This window comes from Monomorium pharaonis, chromosome 6, assembly GCF_013373865.1.
Source record: "Monomorium pharaonis isolate MP-MQ-018 chromosome 6, ASM1337386v2, whole genome shotgun sequence".
In the NCBI taxonomy this organism is placed as follows: Eukaryota; Metazoa; Arthropoda; class Insecta; order Hymenoptera; family Formicidae; genus Monomorium; species Monomorium pharaonis.
In genome coordinates, this window is record NC_050472.1 from 25459936 (window position 1) to 25483192 (window position 23257).

General features: G+C 40.4%; 2 protein-coding genes across 5 annotated transcripts in view; one reads left to right on the forward strand and one right to left on the reverse strand.

The window, feature by feature from the left end:
* Nucleotides 1-23257, forward strand: part of LOC105839444 (opsin, blue-sensitive) — a 245783-nt gene that overhangs the window by 120922 nt on the left and 101604 nt on the right. The gene's annotated exons all lie outside the window — the stretch shown is intronic.
* The window catches only part of LOC105839440 (cell adhesion molecule 2), an 86302-nt gene continuing 74531 nt past the window's right edge, over nt 11487-23257 (reverse strand). The window contains exons 7-9 of the mRNA XM_012685751.3: nt 20058-20170; nt 19754-19827; nt 11487-13423 (exon numbers count right to left, since the gene is read on the reverse strand). Of these exons, the coding sequence (XP_012541205.1) occupies nt 13341-13423; nt 19754-19827; nt 20058-20170 (270 nt within the window). The 3' untranslated portion in view covers nt 11487-13340. The remainder of the gene's footprint in view (nt 13424-19753; nt 19828-20057; nt 20171-23257) is intronic.

The following is a 23257-nucleotide window of genomic DNA, read 5'->3' on the forward strand; positions in this document are numbered from 1 at the left end:
TTTAAACGAGTACTTACGTTCATTTACTCGCCGGGGATTCATTAATGTACCAATGCCAGCCCAACTTGTTATTTACCGCGTTGAAATTACGACATCATATCCCGCCCGTAGTTATTTTTACAATGGTCGTTCCAAGTTCTTTTTTTTAACAGATCTCTCCGCTGCGCATTGGCTTACAGATAAGCGATTTTTTGTATTTCGTATTGCTAACCATAGACAATCGTGCCTTGTTCATGAAACAGGATATTAATTAACGTCAGTTATATACTGCGATAACGGTGAACTGAAATAGTAGAACAGGACCGGTGCGTATTTTTTAGGCATTTCATTTATATATTCATATTATACATGACATGGCCCTTTGTTTATTCGCTTTTATCGACAGTAAAATAAAGTTAATTACAACTGATATTAAAATAATAAATACAAATTTAATAGTATATTGTTTTATCAAAATATTAAATTAAAAAATATATTACTTTATAATAAAAAGTTTACATCTTTTTAGCAATATTTTTGGAATATAAAGTTAAATTTTGCACGCTATAAAATAAAAATTAAATATTGTAAACAAGTTAAAAGTTGTTGCAAAGTGTTAGCAATTAAAAATATAGTAAGCATATATATGTAAATGCAACTAAACTAAAGGAATAATAATAAACAAGCATATTAAAAGATAGAAAATAATGATTATATTTAATCTCAATGTGTTGGAACATTTGAGAATAATTAATTAACATGTACGTTTTGGAATTGTACTTGTTTTTTTTCAGCATAAATAATATTAAAAATATTAGAAAGATCATGAATTAAATAACATATAATTAAGTATTACGTAGCGAATATTCAAGACAATATTAAGATATAATAAAAAAAGAAACTAAATAGAAGAATCAGAAATGAATAAAAATATTGGTTAATGCAACCTTAATTTCAGGAAAAATCGTACGATTCCACATCAAAACCCATCATTAGTCTTGGCATCATTAGTCTCGTAATGTGCGAAAGTTTGTTCGCCCTTGAAGTCGTACAAATGGGAAAAGTAAATTGTCAAAGAGTTGAGCACGCTCTTTTAGGAAAATCGTCTAAAAAAAATTCCAAGCATGCTTAGCTCTGCCTCTATGAAAAGAGAAGGAAACTTTCCGTACACCTCGTAGAGTGACACTCTACTGATGACACTTTAACGCTCCTCCTTGATGAGTTTGTCTTTGGTCGGGGAAAGACGAATTTTTAATTTTATCACTTCCTCGTTCTCAAAGAGGTTCATTGATATTAATCGGATGGCGAGGGCAGAAGAGCAGCAGACGAATCTCGGCGACGACATTTACGTTCGAGATATACCGTTTTGTTAATTTGTCGCAACGTAGGTCATTTACTCACGGTAAATCCTCCGCGTGTCTTCCATGATTAATCATCCACGAGGCTGAAACTCGAGACGAGTTCTCCAAATCCCCGTCAGCACCTGTTTCCTTATCACAAGATATAATGCGTTTAATTTTCGTGCACTTGTTCCAGCAAAATCGATCGACGGAGAGATTTGCTTCTCGCGAATTTGTTCTCTTCTACGAACGTTGGATAAAAGGAGGATTCCTGACGAATATTGCGTCCGCTCAAAGACGGAATTAACGTAGTCGCCGTTATGGAAGCTCGGACAAGTACGATCGTGCTAGTCGAAACGTTTCGCAAAGTAGCGACATCAGAGTACCACTGCTTCATTAGGTGCGCGTCAGTGAAATTGCAGTTTCGTCCATATTTGCCCTTAGTCCGGCAATACATTCCTCGTCTACGTCAAGTCGTGTTGTTTACACACGCTCGTAAGTTTAATGCCTGCCGCGTAACGCGCACGACTGCCGGGCGATGAATTTTCTCATAAAGAGATACGCTTTCGTTATGTGTACGAGAATATGTGCCATTCGAAAATTGTAATTGCTATCGTGATAATTAAAAAAGATGTTGGACTGTTGCAAGTTGATGATAAAAAAAATCTGGATTTTTATTTTTATATTGATGAGAAACGAATTTCGCATCGCGAAGGAAAAAACATTACAGCAAATATAAAAGTGATAATAATATTTAATACCATCATAACAATATTAGAATCGAATCAACTAATAACATTAGATTTGTGATTTTTTCCTAATTAGAAAAATGTTGTTAATGATACGCACAAATAAAGCTGCACGTAGAGAACAATATATTTTGCAAAGTAATAACGTCAATTACCCTGAGAGTAATTACTGCTGATTCCGGAGAAACGCACCTCTCCGTAAGTTGCTAGAAAATTAAATTAACAGCAAGCAGCATCAAACTGATAGTCGATCGATATCCAATAAGTCCGATCGGCTATGTGAAATCTTCATAAGCGAAGTAGCCGCAACTAGTTTTGTAATAAAATCGGATAATACTAGGTTTTTCATAAACGGTAATGCGTCGTATCACGCAGCGCGCGTTCTCCCGCGGCGCTTTTAATAACCGACACGAAAGGTCTGTATTACGAGTAATGACGAAATAAAAAAATATGATAACCGTGGCGTGATCTTGCGGTACGTGGGTAATAACCGCGCGGGGCATACCGCGGGCGCAAATTGCGCGCCTCGAGGAAATTAGTGTTTTGCGACGGAGAGTCAAGTGCGCCACGTAAACTTATCGTGCGCGCGTGAATCTAAGAGTTCGCGGTGGAAGTTCACGTGTCACCGTGCAGCGCATACGATAATTTGCGCGTTAAATTGCAGGAGCAATGCAAAAGCTTCGATCTTACGCAAAGGATACTGTGACGCTACAATAAGTACTTAGGTGCCGCAACTTTTGCAATCAATAGTAGACGATTTATCGATATTTGACTGCTAGTACCTTTTAACATTATTATCACAGTACGTACGGTATATATGTAATGTTTTCTATCTTATGGTATTTATTTATTTGTAAATATTAAATGTGTAAAAAAAATGAAAGAAAAATTATGATCTGGAGTAATTAATTAAAAAAGTGAAGAAATTGAAGGTTTCGTTCTTTATTCTAATAATAATGTTTCACCGCTATTTAAAGATTTCTCTGAAAAATTTCAAGTGCAGTCTACTTTAAAATTCGCGAGAAAATTTTAAAAAGACATCGGCGGAAGAAGAGAGAAAGGTGGAAATGGAGATAGCAAGGGGTAGACACTGGCTCCGGTGGACCAGAGCAGACGAATTAGAGTGGACTGCGAAGAATAATCGATCCGGGGGGACAAAGACAATTAGACAGCGTGGCCTGTTTATTTGTACATCTCCGGTGAGGCTCGCCGACGAGAATACGAAATTTCGTCAGTGGGATGAATCGCGGGGTGGAGGGAGCGAAACGGCGCGACGAGAACGTCGGAATCGTGTATTTGAGAGAAAGAGAGAGAGAGAGAGAGAGAGAGAGAGAGATGGGGATGGCAGTGACATCGATGGGGCATCGGTAGGGGTTGCCGTTGCGGGCCATAATGGCGTCAATAGTGCTGATTATGTGACCGCATCCGTTCTCGTACGCGTACGGGCAATGTGTATGCGGCGGGGGGTCACCGTCAACGTGCAGCGAGAATGGACGTCCCCTTCTAAACTCCCATGCCCTTACCACGGCAAGGTGGCAACGGGGTTGGAACAGGTGGCAGGAGGGAGGGGGGGGGGGACACAGGGGGTTCGAGAAAGCCTCGGATTTGAGAGGTCACAGCTCGCGTCGCAGCGGGAGCGAAACGTGAAAGCTACGGGCGATCGGCGAGGGGACGGCAAATGAAGTGACAGTAGAGCGAGAACGTATTGGACCGACCGGCCGAACGGACGCGTACACGTACGTGCGACGCTCACGTCGGGCACCGGGCGTCCGGTGCGCGTCCTGGACGCTGGCAGGATGAAGGGTCATCGAGATTGCACTCGGGACTCTCCCGCCAACACGCCGATCCAACCGTGGAGAAATTTCGATGCCGCGACGCCGATAACGAGCCACTGTTCGCGCTGCCGGATCGACTGCCTCATTTTCGCAATGTCGCTGGTTTTCGGACGATTCGACGTATAAAAGTGGAAATCTGTAATCTATCCTACGGAGAAACTCATTTGATCTTATACCTTTTCAATTTTAAAATCACATTTTGTTGATTATAAACGTGCATTTTGTATATATCACTTGGAAATGTATTTAATCGATAGACGACTTCCGCTAGACTAGTTCTCGCTGACTGAAAATTCGATGTCGCGATTAAAATATAGAGCTTAATCGAAAATCTATGAATGCTTTAAAGTCGATCGAGTGTTATATCACGAACGATTTGCGAGAAGAAATATTTAATGCTACAGAGAAAGTTCCACAATTGATTTGTTACACTTGGATACTAGACAGAGAGAGTGAGTCAAACATACTAGAATCGAAAGAAACGAATCTTGCAGGCATTAAGTACATCGTAGACATTAAGCACACAGCAGAAACGAATCGCGGTGAAAGCGAAAAGTGATCACGAGAATTATTGTATCCGGTATATCGGTCAATTAAAAAGCCGCCGGCTAACACACTCAGGAGTAGTGTAAAAAGATAAGAGTTATTACTAGAAAATTACAAGAGCTCGCGCGGCTGGTTGAAATGGCGCAAGTAATAGTAAGCCCACTTCGATAATACGTTACGATAAAGAGTTTGCGGGCAAGTCGAGCGCGCTTAAAGCTCAGGACGGCATCGGTCTGCGCTCGGCCTCGGGCCGTTCATCGATCGGTCGTATTCACGGGTAGAGGAACAATTTCTCTTCCAGCAGCTCGTTAGCCCGACCGATATACGTAGTCGATACGGAATCGCAAAGTTGCCACCATACGAGCAGGAGTGAAATTCCGCGAGGACGTATGCGAACTCGCAAGTGGTTTCGATCGATCCTTTCTCATGCGCTCTCTCTCTTTGGTGAGAAGCAGGTGTACGCTTCGTTTTAACATTCTATAATTCAGAACACCAGGGAGAGAGAGAGAGAGGGGGGGGGGGAGGGATGTGTGGAAGAGGAAAGTAAGGAAGAAAACGGAAGAAATTACCGGAGATGGTGAACGATTGCCATGAATCGGAGCGAGTACGCTGATACATGTTTCGCGCGGTTGAAAGTTCCACGGTTACTCATGACTTTCCCGCATTTGCAAGTACCGAGGAGGTGCTAGAGCAACAGATCTTCTCTCCAAAGAAGGAATTGCGCACTCTAACTATTAACTTTTAGCACAACCTTTGATATGTTACTGAAGATCCTGGCATAAATTACTGGCGGACTGAAAAGATGGATTAATTGTGAAAATCGATGTAATAGAAAATTCAATTTAATATTAAACAAAAAGCGCATTTTTATTCCGATTAATAATTGCTTATATTCGTCAAAAAAGTTGATATGCAAATTAATTTGTGAAATTTATGAAAAAATAAGTGACAATTGATATCTGAAGATTTCTTTCACACATAATAAACGTTCAAAGTTACCCGACGACAGAATTTCACCAATTATTTGTCACTTTTTAAAATATTTATTTTGTCAGAGCGTTTTTACACTTCTAATACAAGCACACGTTTCGCGGCACCATAGAAATATGGCATTGCTATTCGATAAATTCATCGGTGCGTGACTTAAAATTCTGATATTATTTTTCTACATTAACAAAAATGTTGTCCATTTGTCGAGCGGCGAACAAAAAGCTTCAGGCAATAATCTATTTAAATATTCGCGTGTTACGTATGTGCGCTATTTTATTGCAGATTATATACGGGAAAGCATGACTTTTAAATTGGCCGCGACAGATGCGCGAGTTTACACGAGGAGGGGTTAATTCGCTATAATCTCCGAGTCTCGAGTGAATTGTCGTGCACCGGTCGTCTGAAAATATTCCACAGATTCCACACGCCGAGAAAAAATGGGAGAAAGGGGGGGAGGGAGGGGAGAACAAAAGAAACGAAAAGGATGAAACGAGTAAACGATGCGCCGGCTTGGCTCGTCAGCGATAATGAGACAGGAAACCGCACTTTGGAGGAAGGTAGCTGCACACTCGAGGTCAACGGCATCGCTGCCGAGGGGTGTATTGGTCGATGGATCGACCAATTCATTATGATATCGATTTCCCCATCCCCCGATAATCCGACATTGGAATAATTTCAATAAAGCGGCAAGGTCACGTCTCGAAGACTTATTCATGAGAATCCTCTCTTAGATATTTGAATATCCGCCAGTCGCAGAATAATATCGGCTCGATATTAAAAGGTTCCGTCGCGCGATCGCATCGCGATTACGTTCCCCGCAGAATCCTGAACCCGCGCGCTCAGTTTCGAACGTGGAGTTGGGGGGAAAAGAGCAGCCTACGCGCGGAGGTCGCGAGCGTGGTGAAAGAGAGAGAGAGAGAGAGAGACGGCGCCACGGCTGGGCTACGGCCCGCGGATTTAGCGCGGGCAGGTGTCAGTCGGCAGCATAATTAATTATCTCACGTTACCGAGCCAAAAGTGATATGTTCGGTCGTTAAACGCGGTCGAAAGGGAGCATCGAGAGACCCCGACGGGGGTCTCGTTTTCCATCACGGCTCGTCGTGTCGCGATATCGTCCGTGTCGCGTTGTCAAGTGCATTACGAGACATGCACTCATGACGTGTCGCCCGCACTCTCGCTTATAAATCAAGCTTGTCCACCCGTGTCAATACTAACCGGATCAAAGTGAGTTTGTAAAAGTCAAGGGGGGACGTGGAGATGAGTCTCGCCCTCAAACATCCTCGTTACCGCGTCTGTCCGCTTCGCTCTATCACAGACCGGTCGTTTCCCCTTCGTCTCCTGCCCGCCGTTATAATCTCTCCTTTCGCGGCGCTTATTCATGTGCTGGTAACGCGATCAATGCTTCTGGCACGAGCCATGCCTGTATCGGATACATGCCAGCAGATAGTATCTGTTCGCATCGCCTGTTATCGATTTTCCAATGGCGGCTCATCTACACGGCCTGCTTTATTACGCGTACCGTGGGAATTGTTTGGTCCATTATGCCAAGAACCGATTAGGCAACTAGTCAATATTCACAAGGCCCGTAGACGAAGAGATCTGTGAGTTTCGTCCAACGTGCTTATTTAGTAGTAGTAGTAGTAGTAGTGGTAGTAGTAATAGTAGTAGTAGTAGTAGTAGTAGAGATCAATGAGAGACGCGACGGTTTTCATAACGAGTACTTGGCGATTGTAAGTAGTAATGGTCAGTGAAAACCGAACCGCAACTATATGAAGTTATTGCGAATTGCGTTTAATCGAACATTACGACTGTTCGAAATGTCTAATGCAATCTGAGTGCAGATACAAAATTTAGTACACGGATTGTATAAAATATATGTATTACATATGTATACAAGTTTCAATTGAATAAACACGCAAAGAGAGCGGATGCTAATAGTGTATATCGTATCTCTTCATATAATAACTTATGTCGTAACTTTAAATGAATGCAGTTAGCGTAGGTGCGCCGGTGAATAATAATGTTAAACAAGCGCAGTTAACGTGGTATGCCGGTGAACGATAATTAATTTCCATGCTTATTTCCGAAGTTACGGCACGTGCGTGCGTACGTAGAAAATATCTCCTCGTCGCTCCAGCGATCAGTCGTGGTATTGCCATGTTAATGCGTTCGTATTACAATTATACGCGGTATTGTAGCGCCGCTGTACCGTGTGACATCGTAACCGTGCGACGCCGCTCGGCTTTGGCTCGCTTCGAATTGCGGGATTTCGGGATTTCGCGAAAATCTTTTCCGATAGCGCCCGGTAAAATATGCATCGATACATATTCAAACGTCGGCATGCATCTCCCCCTCTTCCTCTTCCTTCGTCTCGCCCTCTCTTTCTCTCCTTCACGAGTTTCGCACGTGAGTCGTTAGCGTTAATCGCTTCCCGACGATCTACGATCAGCCGAGCAAGGAAACGATTGGTAGACCAACCGTTTACACCGACCGGAGATTTCAAATTCTATCTGGCTCATCCCAATGCAGCCTTCTCTTTCTCGTTCTCTCGGCTGCGTGCAATTATTATCCTTGAACACGAAGGATCACGATTTCCCGGCGCGTTTATTTGCATCGGTTATCCAGTACGATCCGCGAATATGAGTTGTCTCTCTCTCTCTCTCGACAGAATTGTCCATTTCAGAAAATGGAGTTAACGAGGGAAAAAATAATATTAGTCTCGTGCACCACGCGTCAACGTCAGCTCGTTCGCGTTTATTGGCGAAATAAATAATAATTAACGACTTTAATATTAATTCCGCGGCTTAAACTGTCTTCGTAACGAAAAGACCGAACGTTTTTAATCTTGATTTGGACTAATCCTATCTTTCGCGCGATCTGAAAGTATAAAAAGTACATATCAACGCTTTAGTAATAATCAATATTACACGCTTTTCAATATCAATTTGTGAACTTTTGGGAATAATGAAAACGGCGGGTGTAATGAAATATGATTTATTACTAAATTCGCGAAATATATACATTAGGCCATACACATAAGAACGTAATCTTTCTTGTAGTTTCTCAATGATCGGAACGCTCGATTCTTCGTCGTCGCGTTTACCGCCTGAAAAACAGGTGTGTACAGAGGTACATATATTTCTGCATCGGCGTTTTTACTGTGTGTATGTGTATGCGTGTATGCATGTAAGTATGTGTATTTGTACGTGTGTCTGTGTATGTGTATGTATCCAGAAGCTCGTTACAACTGAAAGCTAACACCGAGTACATCGTCTTTATTTTTCTCTTCTTTCAATAACTACACGTCTCTCGCCTCGCGAGCGAAGATACGGGCGCGTTCGCGCGTCCTCGCGTATATTCCTTATCTGTACTGGCGATGTCCCGCGACACTCGACAGGGACCCCGCCATTTGAACACTTTCACAATACGGCTAAATAGTTCCCGTAATCTTTCTGCCGGACGCGAGATTGACATCCTCGCATCCGTTTAATCACACGCGAGACTTCCGGGATGCCGAAGTCCTTCAGTCCCCCTTCGAGTAGTAACCCTTTACTATTATACATTATAGCGCAGTTATATACAAGAGTATGTACAATTCTTTGCTCGGCCAACGCCGCCGTAAATATCGGAGATATGTCCCCGATAAGTCGTAAAACATACTGCTGCCCAACGACACTTCAAAGCAAATGAAAAGCTAAAGCCTGCTCGCCCGGAATATGTAAATGTAAAGTGCCTCGCGTTCTCCTGTCGTAATCACAAAAGACGTATCAGCTATGTACAGTTTTTGTACGTCGAGTGCGGTTAACCGTGCCAGCGAAGTTTATTAACTATATGACGAAGTGTGATAATTGCTAAAAAATAACGACGTTTAATTTAATGCGGAGTTCACGTAATAAAGTTTCACGTAACAAAGTAAGTGCAAGTATTAAAATGTCCGACTGTATTTATTACTTGAAAAATTCTACTTTGATAAACGTAAATAATAACGATAAAAGCAACAATAATAGTTTTTGTATGAAAATTTTATTGATTTATGAATTAAAACCAGAAAATTTTTGGAGCAATTATTTTGACCACTTATTACTTCATATTCCTCTGTGCTCCGTTTTAAACTTTCAATCAATATGAATGATCCATATTTGAAAGAAGACTCCGTGCTCTTTTTACATTATTTGCATACCAAAGCTTATTCGCATAAAATATCGGAAATTTTTTCAAATATAGTCACCCACTTGCGTCAACACGTGATCGATAGTAATAAACGAATCGCATAAAAAGAAGAATCGAAAGTACGATGACATACTATTACGTGTACGTAATTAATACGGTATGTACACCTTCATACCGTCGCGATGACGTGTTACCTTCTTAAGCCATGACGCAGCGCGTTGCTGAGAATTAATGATAAATTCCCAACTCGAAACTTCACCTCCCACCTTAAACTTCCGGCGGGTCTTTTGCATGCCAAAGAGATACCTCGATCACGCAGAACCTTCCACACGCGCGCTATATAACAACTCGCTAAAAATCACATGTAGAACGAACTCTTCTTCACCCCCGCAAATTGTATTCATCCCGTCGAAACGCGTCCCGCTCGCGTTCGACATTCGCCGAGCATAATACCGAATCCTAGCACGAAATTGCCATAAACGAAGAGCCGTACACGCCCGTTTCTCTTTACAGCTTCTCGCGCGACTTCTCGTATAAACGCGCCGCATCCTGCGAACAATCCCATGTGATCGCGAGACCTTGCTACTGTTATCGATTCCGAGACGGGAAGCGTGGAACTGGAAGAGCTTAACGGTATTGTATTTGTTGCACGCTGTCATCGATAAACATGCGCGTCGAGGAAAAGCGAAACAAAGAGCGAATAACGTAACGTCGTTTTCGCGTCTATAACATTTCAGTACGCTTCATCGCCGACTCTGTCGTGAAATCCTCGATACAAACTGGAAATTTGAAGAACCGGAAATTGCGGTAATAAGGCTAACGGTGTGCAAATCGCGCGCGAAGATACGTTCGAAGGCTCCCTATTAAACCTAGTTCTGCGTACAGTTACGACAAGCGGCTTTTCCGTGGATTATTATGGAAGATAATTGTATTCACGATGTGAAGACCAATATCGTTTGCACAACCCTCCGGGGTTTGAATGGAATATTTTATCGAATCGTCCTCTCGGAAGCGCATTTAACTAAATTTTAACGAGCGATATTTTAATCGTATAGCCTGCGAATATCCTCCTCATCTAATGTTCCCGTGAGAATTAACGTTCTAATTTCGGGTGTGGGTCCGCTTCGTGAGATCTCGACACGTTCTTCAGGTGTAACGAATTTTATTAACGCTCGCGACACGTATTCCGAAAAATCTGGTTATTATATTTATCACGTGAACGTTTATTTATTTACGTTGACCTGTCGATCGCGACGACGCACAACTGCACCAGCGAGACGCGCGAAAACACAGCGGGACGCGGAAATGTAACAACTATTAATCTCGGGTGAAAAAATAACGCATTTCCGCGGAGAGTCCTGTATAAATATCTACGTCAGCCATGTGTACGTTGAACTTTGTAAATTAATCGGCTTACGCGTATGAATCATATTTTCCGATCGCTCGCGATCGTTGATGGCGGCTGCCGTTTCGTGCATATATGTTTATGTACATGTGTGTGTTTACGCGATAAAAAAAATAAACACTTCGCGCACGCTGCAGCTCTGATGTTCGTTACGCATTTTATGCGCTTGTACAATCTCACAGAGGTGTCGAAACCCTAGGGCAAACAGCAAGCCAATGTGCTCCTTAATATTTCACAGGTGTGATTACGATTTTCGAAATTAATATTACATGTCTGCAATTGATTAACCAGCACATAATATTATAATAAAATGATGATAACGTTTAATGATAACAACATAAATAAATTTTTATCTATCTTTTCAGCAAAAATTAAGTATAAAATATTTAAATGCTTTCCGAAATATTTTTTATTACCATATTTTTGAAAAATTTTAAGCTGGAAATATCAGTGCTTTTATTTCAATTCTGTATTTTTTTCAGTTTATTCGACTATGATATTTATCAAAAAAATGTTCGATTTTAAATATAATTTGAATTTTAATAATTCTTGGATGAATTATGGAATATGAAACAATAACTAAAGCATGCATTATTTATAGATATTTCGTATAACAAAGAAGATTCCTTCAAGATTTCGTAACGATATTCCCTTCTGTGTAGAAAATGTGATAAATTCTGACCAGGATTACTGTTTGCCCTAATGGCAATATTTTTCTTTTCGCATTTATTCAGTGAGTTTTTCATAATGCGTAAGTTTTCGATGATGTATCATGCAGCAAAAAGAGAGTGTGCTCGTGCAATTGGAGATCCGCGAGTTTCTTCTTGGCTTATTATATTAATTACACGTATCAATTAAAAGTTATAATTAGAATGAAGGAAGCTTACGACGGGGCTCGATGAAAACGTGTGTCTACCTAGTTGTTGTATATATTTACACTCGGTCGCGGCACGTATACAATCAATAACGATTGCATCCCGGCGACAACTGCTGTGCCCGTTATTACTGACAACGATATCACGCTGAGAAGGTTTTCGAACCCTGAGGTACAACGTTCTCGACGCTTTCAAATTGGTTTCTCCTGATTGCAAAAATTTATGGCAGTATATAGTGAGGAAATTTATAAATAAAAAAACTGGCAGTATCTTATGCAGAAAATTATACTATATCATTTTTTTAAGTTATTCCCCGAGAAATTTTTTTCCGTATACATTGCCACTTCGGTCCTTTCATTTGTGTCATTTCTAAACTATTTTTATAATTCAAACATAAGCGCGAATCGAAAAACGGAAATGTAAAACATGGAATTTGCATGCTTTTTATTCCAATGAAAAAATACTGCAAACATTAATATTCGTGGTATAACAAAAAATTGTAGAATGATGTTATTTAAACCGCGAGATGCGTTTATAGCTTGTTAAATTTTCTTAATATAAACTTTAACTTCTTGAGTATTATTTCTGATACGGTATTGAAGGTACTTACTTTTTTTCCTTTATCCTGAGCGCAATTCATTCCTCAGTCATGATTCCAATTGACTGCATTATTTTTATTCCGTTCTTTATAAACTATTAACAAAAAAAATACGCAAAAAACAAAGATTTACAGGGTTCAAACTTCCGGAGAAAGTAGAATGTTTTACATTTTACGTAATAATATCAAGTGACGTTCCAATTGGCAGTTTCTGTTAAATCCGTTGAATAATTTGTTAATGAAATTTTATTCAAATTTTATTTTACGGCTGCAGAATCAGTTCATTTTCTAACTTATATCGTTAAGATAGAAAGTTCGAAAAGTTCCTTCTCGTTATCGAGAGTTTGAACCCCCGAGTGCGGCCGATTTGAATCTATTTCACGAGTAACGACGCAGATATCGATTCTAACAGAATAGACGGGCGTTGAGGAGGAGTTCCTCGCACGTGCGAGAACTTTGTGGGTGTCCATTTGGTTATCGCGTAATTTTCTTTCGCAATTAATTAGACTATCTAGGATTTTTACGCATCGGGGAGATGGGGGGATCTACTCTCGAGAGCAACGACGAGCGGATCGATGCCTTATTCAGCACGAGTCTCCTCCGGTCTAACGAGAAGGCGTAGCAACGCGCAAAAATCGCAAGGACGCGTGGCCGTTCGCCGTTGCAATAACGATCGATAAGTCTGACGCGAATCCCCCGATTTCTCGTCGCAATTCGCTTCGTATTAAGATATGATTGTCTTTCGTCACGAAACGTTGGTCGTTCCTCGCCTTTCGTTTTCTCCGTGATCCGCTTACTCCCTATCTTCTCTCGTGTTAGAGTCGTCTTGATGCCCTCATCACGCCAGAGGTGTCTATACGGGTAGCAGAAATCGTTGTAATACTGCAGCCACTAACAAACAAAGCGATGGTGTCGTCAGAGTGGCGCGACCTTGAACTGAAACACGTGAAAAAATGAAAGATTAGTGCAAATCTTTTTTTTTTATTCATCTACGTTGTCGGTAAAACAACCAGAAAGTGACAATTTATTAGATATTTAAGGCGCCAGAATTCTCTTGTAGCTTCTCTTTATCATCGAGAGAATTATCATGAATACCGCTGTTTGTTACATCACTGGATATTCGTGCCAGTTTATTCTAGTGGCAATTGAGTTTCCATCTCGTGAAAGAAAGATTACCATTTTAACATGAATGACGGTGTAATGATAATTATGACATTTAATTATTCAATACTCAGTCAGACACGCGAAGATTACGTTATAATATGAAATAGGAGAATTTTATTCGCGCAAATTCCGTTGATATATATATATATATATCGCTAATAAATGATATGAATAAAAAAAAGATATCCAAACATCTCTCTGAAATCGTATCTACATATAACCCAGGGAATTATGTAACAATCTATATTTCGCGCTGCTTTTGATGTAAATTGGTTCATTAGTAAAAATTTATATATAAATTTATTTATTTATTATATAAAAAATAGCGCAAAATAGATATATTCCTAGAATTACATATTCCACGTTTCTTATAAACACCCATAGCAGAGTTAAGAAAATATTAAATTTAAATATATATAACATCTCAAAGAGATTACCCGAATAATAATTTACGTAAATTTCTAATCTGTTGCGATATCTATAACAATTATAGATTTTAAATAGATTTTTTAAAAACAAACAAGAGCCTGACATTGGTATCGTCATTTTCGTCATGCACGAGTGCTCTGAGATAACTCGATAAGCTAGTTTTCTTTAGAGGAACGATAGTTTAGCTAAAACATGTATAACTTTTGGCTACATTTCGTAACAAGATGAATGACTTCGTAACGGTATCCTTATTCTTGTACTCACTACTCGTATTCTTAATGCTGATAGTTTCTTTGTTCTAGTTAAGCTTTTATCTTATTTTGACTATCCTAAAATATGCGCAAAAACATACAAATTTAACAGCAAAATATAAGTCGAAAGGCATTAAACAATATAACAAAATCAATATGCTGCATATGCATACTGAACTACAAATGCGTACCATATAAAAATTTTTTTACGCAAAAGAGCTCCTTATATTCGTATAAGTTTTATACAGAATATTATCTAAATTATTTAAAATTATTAATTCTTTTAAAGAAATAGTAATAATCAAAACCATTCTTTCGTCAGGTAAATTATTACTCTGCGTAAAAATTTTACAACAATTGAATAATTTTATCAAGATGAGAAATTGTTTAACTGTGATAAATCTAAATGACAGTTACATTCGACGGTTAAATCCGCGCTACATTTCTGCATACGTAGAAAATACGAGAATCACAGACATGTGACAACTTGACCGTTATACATCCAAGCGAAACAATGTGGTCACTATTCAAGCAACGTAAACAGGCAGACAATACTAGTCATTCATATGACATAACTCAGAGGTCTTATTCAGCTACTGAAAATCGTCTACTCGATACAGTTTTTTAGATTTATTCCACGTTCTTTTTTCCCTTTTTTTTCTACCAGGTATGAGTGAACAAACGCGAATGTGTGCGGTATTTCTATCCGCGTTTCGAAAGGAACGGCATTCAACTCATTCCGGAAATATAAAGAGAAATACAATATCAGCCGTCGATACGACATAACCCAGTCGCAGCTATTGTCGGCTTACTCTCGCTGCGTTTTAGTATTATTTGTGGAAAGAATAAAGTTACGCGCGTACGGTCTTTCCGCTTTCAATACGGGGGCAACGCACCGAAGGAGATGAGACATATTCAAGGGTTGATCTATGTCAAATTTGTTGAAGACATTATCCGTCCTGGGATTTTTGCAAAAAAGAATGTAATCTAATAATGAAAATCTGAACGTACTAATATTCTAATAATTTTTGCCCTCATTTTTCTTGCTTTTTATTTGCAGCAGTCTATTTTTTATCATTTTTTTAATTAAATTATTTATACAAAAATGTGAGTATACCAGTTTTATTTTTCTACTAAAAAATATACGAATAAAACTGCTCAAATACTTATGTACATTACTGTAAAATATTTAAACTTTTTAAATGAATTATATTTTATATGACAGTGCATCCATGCATTTTGGCATAAATTAGTAACGACAGATATACAGGTCTCGCGCGCATTATAAATGTTCGCGGTTTAATTCTACTCGACAGAGTACAAATATAATTACATAACTAACAAAATATGCAGGAGTAAAATTACGAGAATATTTGAAAATTAACTCATCCTATCCGATTAAAATAGATTAAAGCCGGCCGAACGGGACACCTTTTGGTAGGATCGACCGATGTCGTGACCGAGTTAACCCGTGACTGGGTTAAAGAAGAAATAAGGAAAGGTGGTGCGGAAGGATAATTTGAGAGGTTGCGCGGGAGGGAACGAGGATGAGGTAGGAGGAGTGACACAGAGAGACGAGAGGGTGGCCGCTGATAGAAAGAAAACTGATAGTTGGCGAAGGTTCGAGTTATATAGGTAGCTAGCTAGCTCGGCGGTAAATGCAGGAGGCGTAGCGACGCCGGGCCGTCGCGTAGGACGCTTCCAAGAACGATTCCGCCTAACGAGAAAATCGAAGATCGTTAAGAGCAATTTCTTCGAGTCGTTCGACGTCTTTTCCGGTTTGCCTTGCCTCTTTTTATCTGTCCTCTCCTTCCCATCCAGTGCTGTTCGACTTGACTCTGCCGATCGACATCGGCTCTCTCTCTTTCTCTTTCTTTCTCTCATCCCCTTTCACTCTTATTCTTGCACGGGAGGTTCTCCCTTCCACGTGTCCATTGCCCCTTCGCGTTTTATTTCTTTTACCCTTTTACTCCGTGTCGTGCAACGCTTGGCTCGCCCGGTCAATATTCGGAGGCCCATTTATGCAATTAGGCCGAGTACCGTTGGGGTATCGTCTAAGGTCTAAGCGATGGTAAAAGCATGCGTCTCTTTCTCCTTATAATAGGCATTCTCGAAAATGTTTCTGGTAAATAACGGATATTACGACAAATGTTATAAAGATTATCATCAAGCGCTATTATCCAAGTAAATTCATGTATTATTCATAAATATCCGAATGAATATTTTCATTTTCCTCAAATCCACGAAAACTCGTTACTACGTCCAGCATTGATCTTTTTATTTCAAGCAAAATTAAATGGGTCAAACTCGGAGAGATATATAACATTATACAAGGAATTTTAGCACAAAGATCCAGCTGTGACCAAGTAAGACTTGTTTTTATATTAGTTATGTTTTTTTCCTGTCGGACTGTACACTCTCTTCTTATTATTTTTAAACGGGATGAAGTTGTAGGATTTTCATAGAAATTTTGCGGGGAACATGTCTCGCGTTAACTAACAATGCGAGAATTGTGGCTCGACTTATGACTCGAATATTTCCAGACGCGTTGCCACCGCGACACAACGGCAAAATATCCCGATAACTAGGCCACGTTTGTATGCGCCGAAATGTTTGTCGGTTTACAATAGCATAGTTATATACGTGGAGCTAGTCAAATGCCGCGTATTATATGCATTGTAATTCCCTCCGCCCGCCCGCGGGATTTGTATTGCGCGGCGTGACACGACGGCGTGCACAGGTAACGCACATTTGATCATTCTCGTTGCGCATTCGTAATGCATGAGTCGTTACGGTCGTCACGGCCTCGCGATGCATTCTCAAAAATCGCGCGTCGTCGTTGAATCGAAAGCGTTTGCCTTCAAATCGGAACGCAATTACCGCCCGCATTGTTGGAAGAAATTTCGCTACTTCGGCCAATGCGCAACACAACGCGAAATAAAACTTACGCGACTCGTGCAAAATTGTTCCTTTTCCTTTATTGAAACTAGCGTATTTTCGGACGTACTATTTCCTTTATCGCCGCTTAACGCTGGTATCGCGACGCGATCGATTATATACATTCTTTAAAACACTATGCTACTTTAATTTGTGTCACCTATAATCGTTTTCGATATCTTAACGTCGATATTCCGGCGGCCGTAACTTAAAAAAATAGAGAGCGCGACACGTAATAATGGCTTCTAAATTATAAACAAAAAATATATCCGTGTCCATGGCAGGTGTTCCATTAGTATCGCGTATTTTTGCACGTATTTTTCGAACACTGGCGAACACAATCGTATACAAATGTGGTAAATCGTTGATTACCTTTGTGGCCCTAATAAAAAGAGAGATATGCGTGTCCGAAACAGTGTGAATCACTGGTTGATCGGCTGCGGCGGCTCATTCCGATAAAATTGACCCGAATCGAAAGCACGACGCTGCAGGCGTGGAGTGCACCATATATGCATCATCTCTCTCTCTCTCTCTCTCTCTCTCTCTCCCTCTCTCTCTCTCCCTCTCTTTCTCTCTTGGATGTTGCTATTGCGATTTCAACGACCAGTCAACTGCGAGTGTCTGCCCGTTCCCACGAAAAATAGTCTGCTTACATCGCCACGAAATATTGCCGCCGCGTCGCGTGTAAACGAGTGCTCTCGCGAAAAGTCGATTTATGGTCCATCGAGCGAGCCGAAAAATACTATTGCGGTAAAATTCTCGTGATATATGTATATCGGCATACGGCCGGTGTCCGCGAGCGTGCGGGCGCGTATTTGCGCGCTGTAACGCCGCGCGCGAATCGTGAATTTCTTATCGTAACTCGAATTGCGTGACGCGAGGGATTAGTTGATAAATATTTAATCGAGCGTTGCCGGAAGCGTTGTTGGGTCGGGAATGCGAGCGCATACAGACGCACCACTGTGTACGATCTGATGAATCACGTATTCTGCCTCGCCCTTTCATTCCAAAATCGCCCATCCGAATTTTCCCCAGCGGCGACACCCCGTGCGAGGAAAACGAGACGCTTTCACACCGTGATTTCGCACTTATTACAAGTATATCTACACTGATATACTTATATTATTTTATAGCGCTGCCCTGAATATTAAAGAATGAGGGTAAGCAAGGAAAGAAGAGTGAAAAGTGGTCTAAACTCATTTAAGTAGGAATTAGACGATAACGAACGCACGGTCGCGGGCGAATCCGGTGGGGTGCGGCGAAGGAAAGGATAAAGTAATTGCAGGTGCAGCTGGGTGGAAGAGCGTGTTGCGAGGGCAGGTGGTAACGGTTGTAAATTATTGTCTTAATTTCTCCGCAACCCTTACTCCCCGCGGGAACCGAGTCGGTCGATTAGTCAGGACCCACTGTAACGCGGGTCCCATGCTAATTTCGCATGCCAGGAAATAATAAAGCGTGTACATTTCCTCGAGTGGTTGCCTCGAAAGAAATGTACGGTATATCGATAACCGAAGTTGTTGCGAGTATACAAACACTCTTAATCGGGAGTATTATAGCTTCATTTGCCTCCGCTATACTTAACACGAAATGCATTACGACTTTGTCATTCCTACATAGTGATACATATATATAGTAATACAAAGTAATTATTGAAGGTTATTGTCTTAAAAATAAGATTATTTTAAAAAATTTTATTAATAATTTATGTTTTAAAATGTAAATGAAATTATAAATAAAAAATGAGTTAGATATTTTATATGTTTTAATCTTATATTCAAGTTATAAGAATATATATGTCTATTATTCTTATCATAATCGCGTGTTAAATTTGCATTAGTTTTTATTCTGTCCGAATTTTCTCAGTTTCTGTCACATGATGGTTTATTATTTGATCATATGCATTTATATATACAGTAATTTGATAAAGATACACCGCGAGTATAAATAATTTTACTCGCATATCGCAAGCGTATGATTTATTCTCAGAACACAACAATATTAAATTGTTATATGTGATTAAAATTTTTGAATTATGATTATTAAATTTGTCAGTTTATTGCACGTATATCACATGTATTTGCCATTTAGTAAAATAGTATATGTAGACATAAAGCAGAAAATTTAAACATAAATATTAACTTTGTAGATATAATTCTGATTCTGCAAGTGTTTATACGTTTATGCATTATTATATGTTTACAACCTATCAAATTACACATGCAATTCTACCTCTGACATTATCCTCTGGTATATTATGTCATCTAAAATGATTTTAACAAGAGCGAAAATAATGTATTTATCGAACGCTAATTTCAAGTTCTTCCTTTCATTCAGTTAATCTAGTTAAGGCTGATCGGAATAATAATAGGGCTCGAGCGTCTATAATCATGTCATTATTTCATCCACGTGATCTCGAGCTTCGATCGCGACTCGTTTGCCGGTTATATATGTATATCGATCGTATTGTGGTGTCACGTGGACTTACCGAGGATCTCGGTGTCGCGAATGTCGATGAACGGCTCGGGGACGTTGTGAGTCGATTGTATCGTCGCCTCGCACCTGCAACAAGACATTCGATCATGCTTCGGAGTCGCTGCAGCGTGGTGGCCGGCCACCAGACAGAAGGATAAATTATCGTGCTCCATCGCGCGAAACTCGCGTAAAACGAGCCATCCTACTCGCGAGCAAGCGCGCGATGTATATTTATGGGGAGTATGCGCCAAGGTGCCATAGGCAACGGCTCTGTCGAACGACGGAAATATATGGCACGTTGTAAACACCGAAATTACCTGACGTTTATCTTGTCGCTGGCGAGATGATCCGGCTCCAACTCGAGCAGTAGACTCGATATCGTCGAATACAGCCCATGCTCGACTTGCATATTTTCCGAATCGGGCTTCACCTGGAAAAACCATCGTTCGTTGCGCAACATTTCTTTTCGCGGCGATCGAATCGAGTTGCATTGAAAGTAACTTTCCGTTTGCAGCATCGGGGAAGCACGAATGTCGCTCATCGCGAAGTTTCGTCGGGTACGGAACCGTCAATCGATCGTTGGTACAAACTTGGAACAATCAAGCAACTCTGTTATAAATAAATCTTTGTTATCTCTTAGAATCGTCCACGTCAATTTACATTAGAAATAATCTCAGGTAATTAACTATCTAATAAATTTATTAAGTCTGAGAAAATTATTGGCAAGTTGTTAAGAAAATAGAAGGTTGAAAATAGAAGAATGCAGATATTAGCGTATAAAAACGTTATGTATAGATGAGATAATTAATTAAATTCACCTTAATAAATATTATTTCAATCTCGAAATAACCTGCGTTAATTAAGCGTGATTCTCGTAGAACTGATCCTTGCATAAGAAGGGCGAGATGAATCCAAAGCATAGGATATGTGCTTTGGATAATTTTACGTGTAATAACTCGTAGGCCGGAGACCTTTGTCGCGGTGCTGAGAAAACAAGAGACGTCCCGAAGCGGGAACGCAATATGCGTCCGGTGCATCCCCCATTGTTGCATCCCCAAAGAATGCAAAGGCATTGAAGAGGAAACGAGGAGCGTAAATGTGACGCCACAGGACGATGATAATACACCTGGCGCGCGATGCTTCGACGTGATTGCGCCGATTCTACTAGATGCACACCGTGTGCATCGCGTGCAACGTGATAAAACGAGCAAATATCGTTTAGAGACGAAGTTAATATCGGCACGGGTAGCTTCGAGATTATCACGAGCGTGATTACGGAGTATCGTGTCGAAATGGAATTAAATGTAAACAGGCGTTGCGGGCAAACAACGCCAATATTCCTGAATAAAGGTCTTATTATTGCATATGAGACGCATTAAATGTTATAACAAACAGACGTTGCGAAAAAGCATAGTTTTAATGGACGTAAAATATAGGATGACCGAAATGCTATTGCTAGATTTCGTACATACGAGAATAAATGTTGAAGGTAGGATCAGGAAAAATGTATTAGAGAAACATACGTGAAGGGAAGGGAGAGGGGGAATGCTATTGTTATTTCGTACTTTTAGCATTGTCTTTCGCAAGATTGGAATCGTTCAATTCAATTTGTCACTAAATAAATAAACGAATAAAATGCCGCATTTGTGATTACAATCGCGAGTGTATCTCGAGTGATGAAATTGCAATACAAATTTATCGCGAAAGTATCAATCTTGTATCAACGCATACAGACTGACCGAGAAAACATAATTAATGCAGATATTTTTATCATTTACTTTTGTTAAAATAGAAAACGCACGTTGAAATATATTAATGATACTTTCCAGCAGTCCCTTCAGACGCGTTTGTCAGATTCGCCATATCCATGTCCCGACTTCATGCAACAGCCGGATATACGGATCTCGCTTTGTAATTCAAGTCCTCCAAGTTCTTTATACCGTATGTCGTATTTTATGTGACTGGAATTTCCATTTTTTGTCACGACAGCGACACAATTCTACTCGCTTATTCTCCGCGCCGCCTTTTCTCCATCCAACTCTCTCGTTCTTCCAATTTTACTCCACCCGCGTATGACTGTATCCTATGTGTCTTCCAGTTTATCTTCGAAAGTCGAGACTCGACCCCGTTGCCTTCTATTAATAAACCACCTCGTATACCTATAGACGCACACACATACACACACATGCATACGCGTGAACCAAACTGCAGACGACATTTTACGGGTCTTTGAATATTTCCTCCGTGAACGAAAAACTTTGGCGTGCTTGTGCGTGTACGTGCGTTAAGCAAGACGAGCAACGGCGCGGAACGTGCGAAAGTTGACGGACGGAACTTAGTCGAAAGTTTCTGTACGACGCTCGTTTGAAGCGCAGAATTTCGTAATTAACGAAATCGCGAGACTGCCGTGACACGGCTACGCAAATGGGGCGAAAACGACGAGCTTGTGTTTCGACGTCGCGTCGTTTAAATGCTGCCGAGGACAGTCGGCGCGCCGTCCTTCTGTCTCCCCCTCCCATTCTTATCTCCCGGATGGATAAGCGTCTCGAAGGAAGAAATGCTGATACCGTACAAAAGGATGCGCCGGGTATCTCAAGAATAACGAAGATTTAGCGGATACTATATGTCGTACAGGTATATGTCGAAATGTTTCGGCGGCCACGCATATCGTTTTCGGCATGTTATTGATAAATTCTAACGCATTGAATTCTCCCTATCGTTTTATGAATTCTGCAGTGCTTCTGCCCGGGTTTCGTTGCCGGGCGCATACGGCCCTTTGTAGCGAGACGAGTTCTCCTGACGCAGCTACACTATACATTTGGCTGCATATATTCTACTTTGTGTGGAAATACGGTGCAATTTCGTCGTCTCCTTGGCATATCTACGGCGTACTTACGCGCTATCTTTGAACAGTTGTCGTCCGGCAATTCGTCTCGGCGCGCGCTCAGTATAAAAGACAAAAGTAGGATAATAAGAAAATAAAGGGGCCGAAAGATTAAATAATTTTTAAGCTATTTGGATCTTGATTCCGTCGATTGTACTCGCTCCCTTCGACCGTTACCATTTCCGACTCCTTCCTACGATTTTCTCGCGATATATGTATTACATATATACAAAACCAACGATTCCAATCCTGCAGTTTTGCCTCTTTCTTTTGCACTTGTTCTCCATCGAAACAGCAGCGGATTCCAATACGGTAACAAAACCTCCTATACAAGTTACCTTTCTTGTTACCTTCTGTATCGAAACATCTCGCGCATGTTCCCTGGTATCGTAATATAATTCACGATTCTCGATTGTAATAGCTTTAACATAATAGTTTTTTATAGACAAATAAATATATACATCTTGAATTGGGTCCAGATGAAGCAAACAAGCGCGAATAAATACGAATCACCGTGTTTATTCCGTAATTGAATCAGTGAGTGCGGAAAAGGGACAAGTCACATTTTTTTAATTTTTCAGTATTAATAAAACACACTGACTAACTTTGATTACAGTGAAAAAACTAACAAAA